Genomic DNA, 16,177 nt, shown 5'->3' on the forward strand with positions numbered 1-16,177 from the left:
CTCAACCATTTGTAAATACCTTCAGGAGGGACTTTTTTCATACTTCTTTGATTTATTCCACAGATCACAATGAAGATTGACTGGGATTGGGGTAGGGGAGGGAAACTTTACAGTTTCAGAGAGAGACAGGTGACCCAACTAACTTCTGGAATTATTTAGATACAGTCCTTTTGGAAATAGAGGAAGGAAGTTAGTTCCAGATCCAGTGTTCTACAATTTTTGCACACCCTATTGAGAATTACTATCAATTTTATTCTAGTTTTCCCTTCAAAAACTTACTTTCTCTCTTCTTTTTGCTCATAAGTGGATCTAAGATTACTCCTAAAGCTTCTAGGGAAGTGTAGCAAATTTAACAGTATTTTTCATCAAAAAATTATAAAGTACATTTGCCTGCATCAGTTATTTCTTAAATCTCTTTATTGAGGTAATAATTGACATACAAAAATCTGTTCATATTTAATGCATACAATTTAATTAATTTGGAGGTTAATATACACCCATGAAACTATCACCACAATCTATACCATAAACATATCTCTGTATCCATTATTTTAAAGATTTATAGGATTATTCTTTCATTTGAAATATTGTCTTTTGTATCTTGTAAAGATACTTAACACATGAAGTTACAAATTCTATTAACTGGTTTTAAGTCTTGGGTTCTAATAAGCCTTCCTTCAAGGAAAGTGCAACAGTAAAAGTCTAAAAATAAAACAGGAATTTTATGGGGGAAAAAAAAAGAGAGAGTAAATGAGAACAAGATTTTTTTTTTTAATTAGCAAAGAAAAAATGAGAAAGGTGGACTTACTATTAATTTGTAATTATACACCCAGTTTTTCCTTGCCAGCATCAATATTTACTTTTCTCACTTCCTAACTGGAAAGGAATGACTTGGACTGAACATATGAAATTGTTTTTCTCATTCCTTGATATCATTTTATTAACTATCAAAGCAGCCCACGTACTTTTAGTGAAATGGACAAACATTTGTCTCATTGACATAAACCATATCTTAACTACTGAGAAGATGGAGTTGCATTTTCAGATCCACTTAAGAAATCTCTAGCCTCATCCCTGGCCTCAGGGAGAGGAGAGTATAGTCCATGGGCATCATCTCTGAAGGTGGTAGAATTTCCTATTATTCAGTCATTGGGGCCATACATCTGTGGACCCAATATCCCAGCATAGTGTGAGCTGACTCCTTTCTCAGCATGTGCGGTCTGCAACCCAAGCTGGTTAAAGGATCTGACCAAACCTGGGCTTTGAGAAGCAACTGCAGACCAAGTCAGGGAAATGGATGAAGGATGTGTGATTGCCCAGAAAGATTCCACATCCCCTGCTCGTTTACTTCAGTCTCTTTGTCTGGACTTTCTCACGTGGTTGGTCCCTTGAGATCATACTGTTTACTCTTACCTTTTCTATTTTTCCAGGCAAGGACTCTTGAAAGTTCCTTTGGCGCCCAGCAGGAACTTTGCATACTGTATTCATTGTCTCTTCCTTTGTCCCCTCTTTTTAAATCCTTCTCCCCGTTTCACAACTGCAGACTCTCAGTCCAAACAAATCATCTCCTCTGATGGCCATGCATCTTTCTAATGGACAGAATGAGTCTTCTGGCCTTGCTCCCTAGGCACCAAGTCTAGCTTTACTTGTGTGGTTTATACAGACCTCACCCACCCACTGCTGAGCCTTGAGAGGGTCAATTTGGCTTTTGCACAGGGCTCACCTTTGATCTGCAGACCCGAGGAAGGAAGTGGAAAAGGACTGCTCCTGCTCCTGCTGCTACTGTGTCTTGGCCTTTATTGATACAGGTCTTATGTCAGAAAGAGATCTGCCTTGTATTTCTCACCATGAGGGTACGGGAAATAAACACTCATGTTTACTGTTTGACTTCAAAGCTGTCGTGAGTGCTAATGCTTTAAGATCATCCAACAAAGGGTCAGTCTTAGCTTACTAAAATCCTTTATCAAATAAAGCAGAAAACGAGGGGATGAATGGATAGATGGATATTTTCAACATTATCTTTACTAACTAAACATTGGCTGAGTACCTACCGTAATGTTCTCTCTCTCTCATGCGCGCGTGCACACACACACACACACACACACACACACACACACTCCCCTTGCTGATCCTGTGCATCCTTCTTCAGAACTGTCCTAAATTTAGCCCCTCCACTCTTTCTCTGTCATTCTCACCTTGTCCAGAAATCCGTCACATTGCCTGTATTTTTCACAACAGCCTAATTAATCTCACTCACTCCATAGTGCCATCTCATCTGCTTTGCCGTGGCCAGGATAACCCTTTAAAAACAGAAGACCGACCGTGTCCCTCTCCTGCCTCACAGCTTCCACTAACTCTGAATTGCTACAAGATAAAATTCGAACCCTTTGGCCTGGCTTACTCAGCTGCTCCATCTCCAGTCACAGTGTCCATCTCTAGTCTCTTTTTTCCCTCTCTTCATCTCTTCATGCACTCTACACTGCCAACAATATAGATGTTTTGCTGGGAAAGACAGAGCTGATTTCAAAACACCATTTGTTACCTTTGTGAAAATGGGTCTAAAGTCACTCACTCTTTCTGAACCTCACTTTTTTCCTCAGTCAAAGGGAAATTGTTTGTAAAAGGTAAAGATTGTAAAGATGTAAAGTACAATGTCAGCAGTTATCCAGCTCAGAGCTAGTTTTCTCTCTGTGCCTTTGCATCATCCCTTCTACCTCAGGTCTGTCTCTCTCTTTATGTGACAAGCTCCTGTCCAGACTTAGGTCAACAGGCATCTTCTCTATGGATGTTTTTCCGCCTTCCTCAGACTAAGTTAGACATTTTCTTTTTGGTCTCCCACAATAACTCATGGTATTTGTTATATCACGATATGACAAGATATTATTGTAAGATCCTTTACAAAAAAAGACTGTCATTTTTTACACTCTGTATCTTAGCCAGGCATGTAATACTGCCTCAAAAACCTTGTGTGAGCATGTGAATGAGTATATGAAAGCACTATGCTGGGTTCTGCAGTCCAGTTCTTGAAGAATTTATAATCTTGAAGTGTGTAAAAACATCCACTCAAATAAGCACAATGTGAGCCTGACCGGAAGTAAGGCCTGGTTGAGTGAGGATTAAGCGTCATGGCAGTTAGCTACTCTACCTGAGGACACAAGCCATTCCTGTTTGAGCTGAGTCCTAAAGCATCCATGTGGAGATAACTTTCCATTTTGCTTAATCTGTCCATGTGTTTATTATGTTCACTTCTCTCATATCCCATAGAACCCTAAATTTTGGTGGCGGAGAGCTAGAGAATTCTTAAACTTTGGCCAAGAATTCTCAGGAAATGTTGTAAAAGAACAGATAAAAAGTTTTTCATAGTGCAATTTTGAGTGCAATTGTAGTTTTGCTTATAAACCCTGAAGCCTGTAAATTACTGACAAATCGTATATCTTTGAAAATGAAAACAGACTACACCGAGAAGATAAAGGTTTGAAAACTATAGAGCCATAAAAATCTTATGTTTTCATTATATACCTACTGAGGAATAGATATGTTTTTTTAAGAGTCTTAGTAATTAGACTGCCCAAGTGAAATTGAAAAATGATGAACCATGACATGCCAATCTATTTTAATATGATGTATAGAATATTTCCTGCCCTGTTTTACAACATAGGACGATGTTCAATAAAATTTTGAATATAGGATTTTTTAAAGAAAGGATCTTTATAATATGATAAGCAATGAAAATCTAGAAATGCTCAATGCTGAATCCAATAGAGCATAACAATAATCACAAGTTAGAATTTTGTAGCATCTTCTATATCCATCAGCTTATGGTTCTGATTGAACAACTCTAATAAATATTGAAATATCTTCCTTCAGTACAAAATTAAATATCTCTGTTTTGTCTCCATTGTGTGGTCAGATTGCTTCCCTGATGAAAAACTATGTAGAATGTCCCAATAATGACAACTGTGGCTACCATTTATTCAGTGTATATAATGTGCCAGGCAATGGCTATATGAGATTTTTTATTTGGAAGGTTCATTAGAAACTAAGCTTACCTTTTTAATTCTCTACATTACTAAAACTCAATTTATTTCATGCCATATAAATCAGAAGCTTAGTGAGGTAGGAAAAAAAAAAAGGTACCTAAGTACTGCTTTGAGATTTCTCCTGCAGAAGAAATGAAATATAGCTACTTAAAAAGACAGAAATTGCATTTAAAATGGCACAGCCTGCAAGACAAGAGAAACCCCACTTCCATATGAGCCAAGAACAGTTGCTAGGAAGAAAAGTCGCTCATCTTCATTTTACTGATATCCCACTTACAGAATTTCTAAGTACTTTGATTTCCCAAGGGCTTCCCTGGTGGCTCAGATGGTAAAGAATCCACCTGCAAGGCAGGAGATCTGGGTTTGATCCCTGGGTCAGGAAGACCTCCTGGAGAAGGAAATGGCTATCCATTCCTGTATTCTTGCCTGGAGAATTCTGTGGACAGAGGAGCCTAGTGGGCTACAATCCATGGGGTCACAAAGAGTTAGACAGAACTGAGTGACTAACATACTTTGGTTTCTCAAGATGTCACCTTCATGTGTTCAAATAGCAGAAGAGATTATGAGGGGACCTTCTTCCAGCTCCATCCAACTTCAGGAATTCACTGCAGGTTGTTAAATAGAACTCTTGTGTCTGGTGCTGTGACTCAACTTTCATACCTTGAAACTCAAAATGATCACTATTTAAGATACAATGCCATATATAACTCATTTGGACTAAATGCCCCACCAAGATTGATTGTGTTTATTTCTACTTTTTTATGAATTAAACTATTTTCTCTTTTTTAACTTTTTCAGAGAAAAACTTTATCTTATGAAAAATTTGAAAGAATATAAAGATACTAATGACCTAACTTCAAAATTATCACCTCATGAGTCAATATTATTTCATCTCCCTCTCCTATTATTTATGGAAGATATCTACATGGTTCCAAAGTCAAATCCACAAAATAAATACTATAGGAGAAATCTGACTTTTATCCTTGCCCACTCCCTATTTTCTTCTCTTTGCTCTATAGAAAACTATGTCTTTAGATTATTGTTAAATCCTCCCTTTTTAAAATATAAGCAAAACATTTATATTTCAACTTCTCCTTTCTGAGATAAACACTGGTGATCTAGTGATTTTCAAAATATTTTAAAGTATTTGGAACTTAAACCGATTGTTACAGTATAGCAAATGTTACAAGACTGCTAGCAGACTTTCAGGCCCAAAAGCAAGAAACATGGTAATTTGTATCTATTTCAAAAATAAATACTTATTTGAACACTATAACTTTAAGACCCCAGTTTTGTGACCAAAAAGAGGAGGAGAAGGCAGTTAATTTTTATTAAAAGCATGATATTTGGGGGGGAGGGGGAAGCGATAAAGAGTTTGTCTGGAGATGTGTAAATAGACAGTAGTGTTAAAGATACGCTCATATAAGTGGAGTATCTTCAAAATGCATCCCTTCAGGAAACACATTAAGAGCAGGTTTCCTTCAGCAGCTCCTGCTGCTGCTGCTTCTTCAGTCGTGTCCGACTCTTCCTGACCCCATGGACTGCAGCCTACCAGGCTGCACCGTCCATGGGATTTTCCATGCAAGAGTACTGGAGTGGGGTGCCATTGCCTTCTCCGTCCTTCAGCAGAGTGGGATTTTATTCACAAACCCTCAAAGTGATCTTCTTTCTCATAGATCGAATTGCACAGAACATCATTAAGTCCCATTTGGAGACATGTCAGTATACCATGGAGGAGCTACACCAGCTGGCATGGCAGACCCACACCTATGAAGAGATTAAAGCGTATCAAAGCAAGGTATTCTGGGAAACTAAAGGGTTTTCTGTGACTTCTCTGACTTTTTCAGCCTCAGCCCTATTGAGGTTTCAGACTGGACAGTTCTTTGCTGTAAGGACTGCCCTGCACACTGTAGGGTGTTAAACTTCATCTTTGGTCTCTACCTACTAGCTGCCAGTAGCATGCCCTCCCACGTAGTTGCGACAACCAGAACGTGTCCAGATATTGCCAAATCTGGAGGCAAAACTGCTCTGATTGAAAACCAGTGCCCTACTCGAGTGACAGAGGAGACTGGGCCCACATTGGATGATGTTAGGACATCTCTTGGTGGCGTCGTTGGTTCAGGCAAGGAACGAGAGCAGTTGAAAATCATAGCAGTAATATTTGCAAACTTACTCTAGAAAAATATTAAACAACACATTCTGAATGTTTTCTTCTTGCCCTACATGTTAAAAAATGACCAGAGGAAAAAGGGAGAACTCATCCCATATTATTATAATTGGGATGTTGTTTTTATTATAATTATTATTATTTTGATTATTTTGTGTACATTAGAGAAGGTTTTAAGAGAAGGAATTTGTTGTTGTTGTTTTGACTCACATTATTTACAAGACTGAGATCCACAATCACAAAATCTACCAGTAAATTAACTTTTAGTAAAATTTATAAATGTATCTTTATCTAAATATATGACTATAACATACTGAATTTTCTCCAGTGGAACAATTAAATGTTACCATTTTTATATGAATAAGGAGACAAAAGCATAGGTATTATTACGGTCAATAAAAAAACAGAATTAACATACTTGGATTTCCAAAGAAAATAACCCAAGGATCAAAATACATTTCCGGATTCTGTTTTACTTAAGAGAGTGATTTGATCTGATGTCTTTTCCATTGAAATTCTTTTCGTACCAAAAAGCAGTCTCCATAAGTTCTGGGAGAAGAACACAACATAAAAATATTGCAAATGTTTCAGTCGGATACACATTGAAAAAACCTGTAAATATCGATCTTTATGTACTATTGCAATATTTCCATTATTTTAGCTTCAGTACTTTGATAATTGTGGTGTATCAAGGTTCAAATAAATCAAAACAACATCTTAGAAAATATCGCCTCTCTTCTAAAGGGGGGTGAATTCCCACCATGAACCCCCAAGTGACAGGTAAGCGCCGGTTAGAGCAACCTTGAGTATTTCACTGAGTCTCCAAGTTGTTCTTGGCTCCATGTACATTCTGTGTTTTCTGTCTTGAAGTCCAGGGAAGCACTGTGGCAGCAATGTGCCATCCAGATAACTCACGCCATCCAGTATGTGGTAGAGTTTGCAAAGCGAATAACAGGCTTCATGGAACTCTGTCAAAATGATCAAATCCTACTTCTTAAGTCAGGTAAGCAAGAAGATTCATTGCTGGGCGGAAGGGGGTCTATTTTAGACCAGGATGTGGTCCACCCTTAGCTGAGGTTGGTTCTAGAAAATCCTCCATCTGCTATGTAGCTCATTTTTACCACCCACACTGTCAACCAACTCCCAAAGGAAACACTCAGTAATAAAAATGCCCTGATACTCATTCAGCTTGCCTTTGAAGTCAAATACAATTTTGCTTATTGAAAGTGGAGCTATTAATTGCGGAGGTTGAGATACCCAGCTTGACAGGCAGTGCAAGTAATTAGCGTGTCAAGGTGGCTGAATTGCTGAGCTGGCTCTAAAATGTACTACTTGCCTTCTGTTGGGGGGCTGGAATCCAGGCTGGCTGAGCTCTGCCTCTGTGGTCATTTCCAATCATTTTAATGAGGATAGCCTGCAGCAAGAATATACTGTGAGAAACTCACTCTACTCTAATCTTTGCTCCCCCTTCTCTCCCACATACTCCCTGACACATGCACTCACTTAGGAAGCACCTCAAGAAACTGCACGGGGTTCACTTTGCAGCTGCCATTACCCAAGCAGGAAAACTACTTACTTGTCTTTCTCGGTCCCCTTGAAAATAGAAAATAAGAACCACGCTGGTGTTTGCATAAAGAGCTATAGCAAATAATAATAACATAATTTTATATATGTAATAGCACACATATACATGTTTATGTTTACCTATGACTTCTTTTAATCTCATGTGCTCAATACAGTTTCCATCTTATAAATGAGGAGGCAAAGATTCGAAGAGCTGAAGGGCTGTGTTTGATACCACATAGCCAGTACCTGGCAAAGCTGGCTTTTGAACTTGAGTCAGATAAAATAATTATTCTAAGTTATTGCTGCTTCTTTACCAAATGATTAAAAAGGAGGTGCAAATCTTGACTCAAAGGTGAACTTGATGTACTTGTTGCTGGATTAAAAATCACCCTAAAACTTAGTTCAAACAACAGTAATAATTCATTTTGCTCCCAAAGCTGATTTGAGCAGGTCTCAGCGAGAGATGGCTTGTCTCTGCTTTCTGTGGTGTTCACCAAGGCAACCTGATTGAGGGCAGGAGGACCCACTTTCACGCTGGCTCATGCACAGGGCTGGCATTTTATGCCAGTTGACAGCTCAGAGTTCAGTCAAGGCTTCAGGCTGAAGGGCCTCAGTTCCTATCCATGTGAGCCCCTCCACAGACTGCTTGGACTTTCTCACAGCATGGTTGCTGGGTTTCAAAAGTTAGCATTTCAACAGAGCAAGACAGACGTAGCTTCCAAAGTCTCAGAGTGTTATTTCCACCTGACTAATAAGTCAAGGCAGTGATGAAATCCACTTTGGTTTAAGGGTAGGAGACACGGAATGTCAGTAAAGTGCCTGCCATATTGCAGATACTGAATAAGTGGTTCCTATTATCATTTTAGTCAGAAAAGCATTGTGTCCGTTAATATTTGTGAGTTCCCAATGCGTAAGCCCCTATGCTAAGGTGACATATGAGAGAAAGCAGAGAAATCAGCAGAACAAAGAAATAAGATACCAGATTAAGAAAGGCACCAGGGATACCTCGGAGTACCACACGGGTATAGTACGTGTGTGTGTGACGTTCTCATGCAAATGTGTGACTTCTGACTGTGGATGTCACCTTCCAACCCACTGGGGGGGCAAAAGCCCCATGCAGTCGTTCCTCGGGATGTCAGTAAGTATTCAGAGGGACAAGCAGAAGTAGTGAACTAACTCATTTAATAAAGATTTATTAAGCGTCTACTATGTGCCAGAGACTCTTCTAGGTCCTGAAGATATAACAGTGAGTAAAATAGGCCACAATTGCCTATGGCTACAGACAAGGGCCCTGCCACTGCTGGTCTAACAGAAAATTCAGAAATGTTAGGCCCATCAAGGTTGAACAAGCTACTTCTTGATGGGATTTCAATAAACCTTCAATAAACCATCTGTGAATGTTGATTATAACTCCCTGGAGTGGATAATTCTCAGTATTTTGCCAAGACTTGTTTGACCTCTTTAAGAAACCCTTGTGTCAAAGGCATGAATACATAAACGATGCCCAGAAAACATCCTGAAGGTGTCCTTAAGTCATCATATGCAGAAATATAAACAGACTGTGTTAAAAACTGAAGTAGCGTGCAAGTTTTCCCAATACCGAAACTTCTACAAAAAGTTAACAGACTGGAGTTGCCTGCCACAGAGCTTCTTTCTGGGCCACTTATCATCACCTGTGAATTTGAAACTAACTTTAATACTAGTCAAAAATGGGCGGGAGGAGGGCAGAATGCATGCTTCCAAAGAAAACAGTGTTGCCCTCCATTTTAGTCACCTTTAAAGTATGTTTTAGCTTTCATTCCTCACATATGCATCAAGAGCTTTATTTCTAACATAGTTCTTTTTTACTTGGGAAGGAATCTTGAGGTGTTTCTGAATGTGCATGTCTATGAGTCTGTGTGTATTTTAAAGTTTTTTGATGTCTCCTGACCTACATGCAATAGTAAAGGTCTTTATTATTGTGTATATATACATAACTTTTTTTCTCATAGGTTGCTTGGAAGTGGTTTTAGTGAGAATGTGTCGTGCCTTCAACCCATTAAACAACACTGTTCTGTTTGAAGGAAAATATGGAGGAATGCAGATGTTCAAGGCCTTAGGTGAGTTCAGTTTTATTAGCTATCATCAGTTTTATTAGCTACCATCAGTTTCTCCACTTAGATTATAACTGGTAAAAGAAATGTCCTGATTCTCTAATGAGAACTAGTATCTCATTATTCAATAAGGGTTGTAATAGGTGAGCCTCCAATGTTTCATCTAACACCTCTGATCTTACAACTGTGCCTCCAAATATCAAAAGAAGGAAGGAAACATATTCTTTGCAGCCAAAGATGGAGAAGCTCTATACAGTCAACAAAAACAAGACCGAGAGCTGACTGTGGCTCAGATCATGAATTCCTTATTGCCAAATTCAGACTTAAATTGAAGAAAGTAGGGAAAACAGCTAGACCATTCAGGTATGACCTAAATCAAATCCCTTATGATTATACAGTGGAAGTGAGAAATAGATTTAAGGGCCTAGATCTGATAGATAGAGTGCCTGATGAACTATGGAATGAGGTTCATGACATTGTACAGGAGACAGGGATTGAGACCATCCCCATAGAAAAGAAATGCAAAAAAGCAAATTGGCTGTCTGCGGAGGTCTTACAAATAGCTGTGAAAAGAAGAGAGGCGAAAAGCAAAGGAGAAAAGGAAAGATATAAGCATCTGAATGTAGAGTTCCAAAGAATAGCAAGAAGAGATAAGAAAGCCTTCTTCAGTGATCAATGCAAAGAAATAGAGGAAAACAACAGATTGGGAAAGACTAGAGATCTCTTCAAGAAAATTAGAGGTACCAAGGGAACATTTCATGCAAAGATGGGGTCGATAAAGGACGGAAATGGTATGGACCTAACAGAAGCAGAAGATATCAAGAAGAAGTGGCAAGAATACACAGAAGAACTGTACAAAAAAGATCTTCATGACCAAGATAATCACGATGATGTGATCACTAATCTAGAGCCAGATATCTTGGAATGTGAAGTCAAGTGGGCCTTAGAAAGCATCACTACGAACAAAGCTAGTGGAGGTGATGGAATTCCAGTTGAGCTGCTTCAAATCCTGAAAGATGATGCTGTGAAAGTGCTGCACTCAATATGCCAGCAAATTTGGAAAACTCGGCAGTGGCCACAGGACTGGAAAAGGTCAGTTTTCATTCCAATCCCAAAGAAAGGCAATGCCAAAGAATGCTCAAACTACCGCACAATTGCACTCATCTCACACGCTATTAAAGTAATGCTCAAAATTCTCCAAGCCAGGCTTCAGCAATACGTGAACCATGAACTCCCTGATGTACAAGCTGGTTTTAGAAAAGGCAGAGGAACCAGAGATCAAATTGCTAACATCCGCTGGATCATGGAAAAAGCAAGAGAGATCCAGAAAAACATCTGTTTCTGCTTTATTAGCTATGCCAAAGCCTTTGACTGTATGGATCACAATAAACTGTGGAAAATTCTGAGAGATGGGAATACCAGACCACCTGGTAGAAACCTATATGCATGTCAGGAAACAACAGTTCAAACTGGACATGGAACAACAGACTGGTTCCAAATAGGAAAAGGAGTATGTCAAGGCTGTATATTGTCACCCTGCTTATTTAACTTCTATGCAGAGTACATCATGAGAAACGTTGGGCTGGAAGAAGCACAAGCTGGAATCAAGATTGCCAGGAGAAATATCAATAACTTCAGATATGCAGATGACACCACGCTCATGGCAGAAAGTGAAGAGGAGCTAAAAAGCCTCTTGGTGAAAGTGAAAGTGGAGAGTGAAAAAGTTGGCTTAAAGCTCAACATTCAGAAAACGAAGATCATGGCATCCGTTCCCATCACTTCATGGGAAATACATGGAAACAGTAGAAACAGTGTCAGACTTTATTTTTGGGGGCTCCAAAATCACTGCAGATGGTGATTGCAGCCATGAAATTAAAGGACGCTTACTCCTTGGAAGAAAAGTTATGACCAATCTAGATAGCATATTCAAAAGCAGAGACATTACTTTGCCGACTAAGGTCCATCTAGTCAAGGCTATGGTTTTTCCTGTGGTCATGTGTGGATGTGAGAGGTGGACTGTGAAGAAGGCTGAGTGCCGAAGAATTGATGCTTTTGGACTGTGGTGTTGGAGAAGACTCTTGAGAGTCCCTTGGACTGCAAGGAGATCCAACTAGTTCATTCTGAAGGAGATCAACCCTGGGATTTCTTTGGAAGGAATGATGGTAAAGCTGAAGCTCCAGTACTTTGACCACCTCATGCGAAGAGTTGACTCATTGGAAAAGACTCTGATGCTGGGAGGGACTGGGGGCAGGAGGAGAAGGGGATGACTGAGGATGAGATGGCTGAATGGCATCATGGACTCGATGGACGTGAGTCTGAGTGAACTCCAGGAGATGGTGACGGCCAAGGGAGGCCTGGCGTGCTGCGATTCATGGGGTCACAAAGAGTCAGACACGACTGAGCGACTGAACTGAACTGAACTGATCTAGGCCCTCTTGATACCACCCATGTTTCATTCAGAAGTCAATGAAAACTGATTCTAAAGAACTGGGATGCATTTTAAGCACTCTTTATAGGATCAGGTTTCTTTTACTTTCTAGCTTACTGCTTCACAAAGTTTATCGTATAGACCACTGGTGGTCCATGGGTGATCTCTTAAGTTTCTTATGCAAGTCTATAATCATGAACTAAGATGTTTAAAGGAGGGACCCTTTCACTTGTTTTGCACCCAGAGTCATGGGTTCTCCCTGTTAATTCATGAAGTTCTGAGAGTACAAACAGCATGGGTGCCAACTAGCCCTAAATGATCCCCAGACCATTCTTGTGGGAGGGCAGGATAAAGTCAGTCTCTGGAAGTGTGTCATTCACTTCCAGTCATCAGTGTACGGGGTGGATAAGAATGTTAGCAAAGATGGACTGATGCCAGGAAAGGTTTTAACTATTGGCAGTGTCATTTGTTCCATATCCTGCCCACAGACATCAAAGAAGGCCACTTCCCTTTCACCTTTTGTGCTGTTAGCTGATATGGTAGCCAACAGCAAGTCCACCAGGGCCGGCAGTGTTTCCCTCCTGTAGCTGATACACATCCATGTCATCTCCAAAGCTAGATTTTCAAGAAAGGAGGGAAAACATTGGCAAGCAACTTGGGTATATTTCCAGCTTCATAAAATAAACATTTACCAAGGATCAGTGTAGGGATGAAGCATTGTTTTGTGAGGATGCACAATGGCTAAGCACCTGACCTGCGAGTCATTCATTAGAAGGTAAAAAGGAATGAATGTTTGCTCCTCAATCAAATTTCCAGGAAATTAGAGGCACTTTATCTCCATTCTCTTAGTCTGAGGCCCATGGACATCCTACATCGCCAGTGACATCCTATAAGTGTCACTAAAAATGACAGCCCTTGGCCCATTATACATAATATTTTAGGTTTTCCATGAATGCTATCTCTGTACTAAAGGATCCTCAAATCGCTAATTTAAAGTTTTTCAGTTGGAACTAATTTCAAATTTACAAGATTAGAGTGGGGTTATATAGTCCCAGTTGGACATTACAATGGGCGCACACTGTCTCTATCTGCCCTTCATTGGTAATTTTGACTTTCATTACCTGGTCAAGACATTGCCCACTTTTCTCACTCACAATCATCACCAAATCACTTCTCAGGTTTTCCTGATGGTTCAGCAGGTGAAGAATCCACCTGCAATGCAGGAGGCACCGGAGATGGGGGTTTGATCCTTGGGTTGGGAAGATTCCCCTGGAGAAGGGAATGGCTACCCACTTCAGCATTTTCCCTGGAGAATCCCATGGACAGAGGAGCCTGGTGGGTTCATGGGGTCCCAAAGAGTCAGACACAACTGAGTGCAAAGCACACAGCAGAGCACAAATCACTTCTTCTGGCCAGGAACTTGGAAATATTTTTTTCTGTGTGCTTACTATGCAAGACCTTGAATAATTTCTTGATTATGGGACTTTTTCTTACTGTTATACCATTCTATTCAAGTATTTTCACTTGATTTGCCTTCTTTTATAGGTTCTGATGACTTAGTGAATGAAGCATTTGACTTTGCAAAGAATTTGTGTTCCTTGCAGCTGACTGAGGAAGAGATTGCTTTGTTCTCCTCTGCTGTTCTGATCTCTCCAGGTAGGGAGGTCTGAGGTACTTACCATTAAAAAAAAAAAAAAAAAAAAAACCTGTTTGCTATCATTAACATGAATCGCACCTACCCAAGCCAAGGTTCTCCGGAGAAACTTTCAAAGAACTATATTTTATTTAGCAAGCTTGTAATATTTTTGGATAATTCAAAGAAAAGTACCCTTACGTTAATTTGAATGATCCATTTCATCTCAAATGCAAGAATAGGGTGTGTGGTAAGGTTGACTCCGGATTCAGAACAGCATCATCATTTCTTAAGGGATAAATGAAGACAAATAGTGGCCTGAATTATAACCAAGTTCTATTTTGATTTTAAGAATAAAGGACACAGAAAAAATGTCCAATAAGGTGAGGCTTAGAAATATACCTGAATGAACAAGCCAGCATAAGGATTAAAACAAGTACTTTCTTTTCTTTAAATATGTTTCACTGGCCTTTCTATCCAAATTATTGTTAGCATTCTTACTTCAGGCAAATGCTGGCGCCTCTTTGTTCTTGTTTAAAGCAATATTAGAAGCTTTAAAAGTAGGTAAGGACAGCAGAGGAAAAAATGGCTCCTACTAAAGACTGGAAAAGGAAGAACCTCTGATGTGGTGGTAGACACTCTAGAACAGGTTCTATCACCAAGTATCTGGGTGACCTTAAACACTTGACCCCTCAGAATCTCAGTTTCCTCACCTGCAAAGAGGGTTGAGTTTCATAATAATAAAGACCCAGTCTAGCTCTGAAATGCAACAAACAGCGGAAAGTTTTCAAAGCAGGTAAGGTGTGACATTTATAGCTCAAATAGCACTACAGTCATTGAAATTCTTTTTAAAATCATGTGCCAGTTTGAAACTGTATAGAATCCTCATAAATGCATGGTTCCTTCCTCAACCAGAATGAAAAGTCAGAGCTGCTCATTCAGTCATCTGTTGGGTTAGATTTGAGGTCAAAGAATAGCAGTGTCATTAACAGTTCCCTATAGAAAGAAAGACACATTCCTGGTCATTTTATGGTCAAGAGACTCATTCCTTCTATAAACCGTTTATCTCTAGAGACTTGCTCTTTTCTCTTCTCTTACACCTAACACATTTTTCAGTGAGGCTGGAAGAAATTAATCTTCCTGGTGATGGGACTTGTTGACATATCACTCTAGCTATGTGTACCCATAATACAGCCTTTACACTTTGTATCCGGTAGACTTTATTACTTATTTTTTAATTTTTTAATGATTTTAACAATTTGGTTCTGTTTTTTATCACTTTATCAAAAATGGAAGTTAGTTATCAATTGGCATATTATTACTAACAGTTTCTTTCTTGGCTCTGTCTAAAATAAAGTTGCTCCTCCAAGCTTTTCCCTTTTTTTTTTTTAACCCTAAAAGGTTTTCCAGACTTGGCAGCACAAAGATAAATGAAAGAAGTGACAAGAAAGATTTATTTCTGGTAGCAACCAAATGCCAAATAATTTTCCGCCTGCCATTTTCTCATTACATTTGCTTCTTCCCATCCATTATAGTTCAGTAGAAGATAGAGCCTGCAGGTCTGTGATGAGGCAGGTGGTTTCACTCTGATTCCCACTTCCTGAGAGGAAGCAATACAGAATTCACTGTCCTCTTAGGTATGTGTGTGGCAAATCAGTAAATTCCTAGCAGCAAATATTTAAGACACAATATATCAAATCTAAACAATCCATGAAGATAATTTCCCCATTTGAAAGGCAAATGTGCTTCTTATGAGTGAAAAATCAGCTGAACTATGAGCCTTTTTCTAGGAAGAATATGCTAAAGCCATCAAATTCCAGAGTTTGGAAGCAAAGCATGAGGTTTAGCTTATTCTACCCGGTGGGGAATCTTCCAGCCCTGCTCACAGACCCACACTCAGAGGCTTCTAGAAGCAACTCCAAGATACCATGTTTGCCACCTTGGCATAGTGCCATATTCAAAGAGGAAAGACAGTATTCCCGTCTGTGGAGGCTCCATCTCATGCCAGACACACCCTTCCGCCCAGGTTCTTGCCATAATAGTTACTGTCTATTCAGCTCCGGATGGTTTAGGGAAGGCAGAAGCAGGGAAACTTAATGTATTCTGATTGACAATGGTCACTAAAGGTTTTTGTGCTCACTTACGTAAGGGTTTGCTTAACTGTTGGCTAGACTTGTCCTGGCCCTGTCTAGGATTACAGAATCGAGTTTCTCACCTGACCTGAACTGTGTTCAGAAGGATCATGTGAAG

The 16,177-nt window shown here is 39.5% G+C and overlaps 1 protein-coding gene across 1 annotated transcript in view; it reads left to right on the forward strand.

Moving 5' to 3' along the window:
- Positions 1-16,177, forward strand: part of RORB (RAR related orphan receptor B) — a 52,571-nt gene that overhangs the window by 24,857 nt on the left and 11,537 nt on the right. The window contains exons 5-8 of the mRNA XM_068974011.1: positions 5,717-5,838; positions 7,078-7,210; positions 9,765-9,872; positions 13,840-13,950. Of these exons, the coding sequence (XP_068830112.1) occupies positions 5,717-5,838; positions 7,078-7,210; positions 9,765-9,872; positions 13,840-13,950 (474 nt within the window). The remainder of the gene's footprint in view (positions 1-5,716; positions 5,839-7,077; positions 7,211-9,764; positions 9,873-13,839; positions 13,951-16,177) is intronic.

The sequence above is a fragment of the Capricornis sumatraensis genome, chromosome 6, assembly GCF_032405125.1.
Source record: "Capricornis sumatraensis isolate serow.1 chromosome 6, serow.2, whole genome shotgun sequence".
In the NCBI taxonomy this organism is placed as follows: Eukaryota; Metazoa; Chordata; class Mammalia; order Artiodactyla; family Bovidae; genus Capricornis; species Capricornis sumatraensis.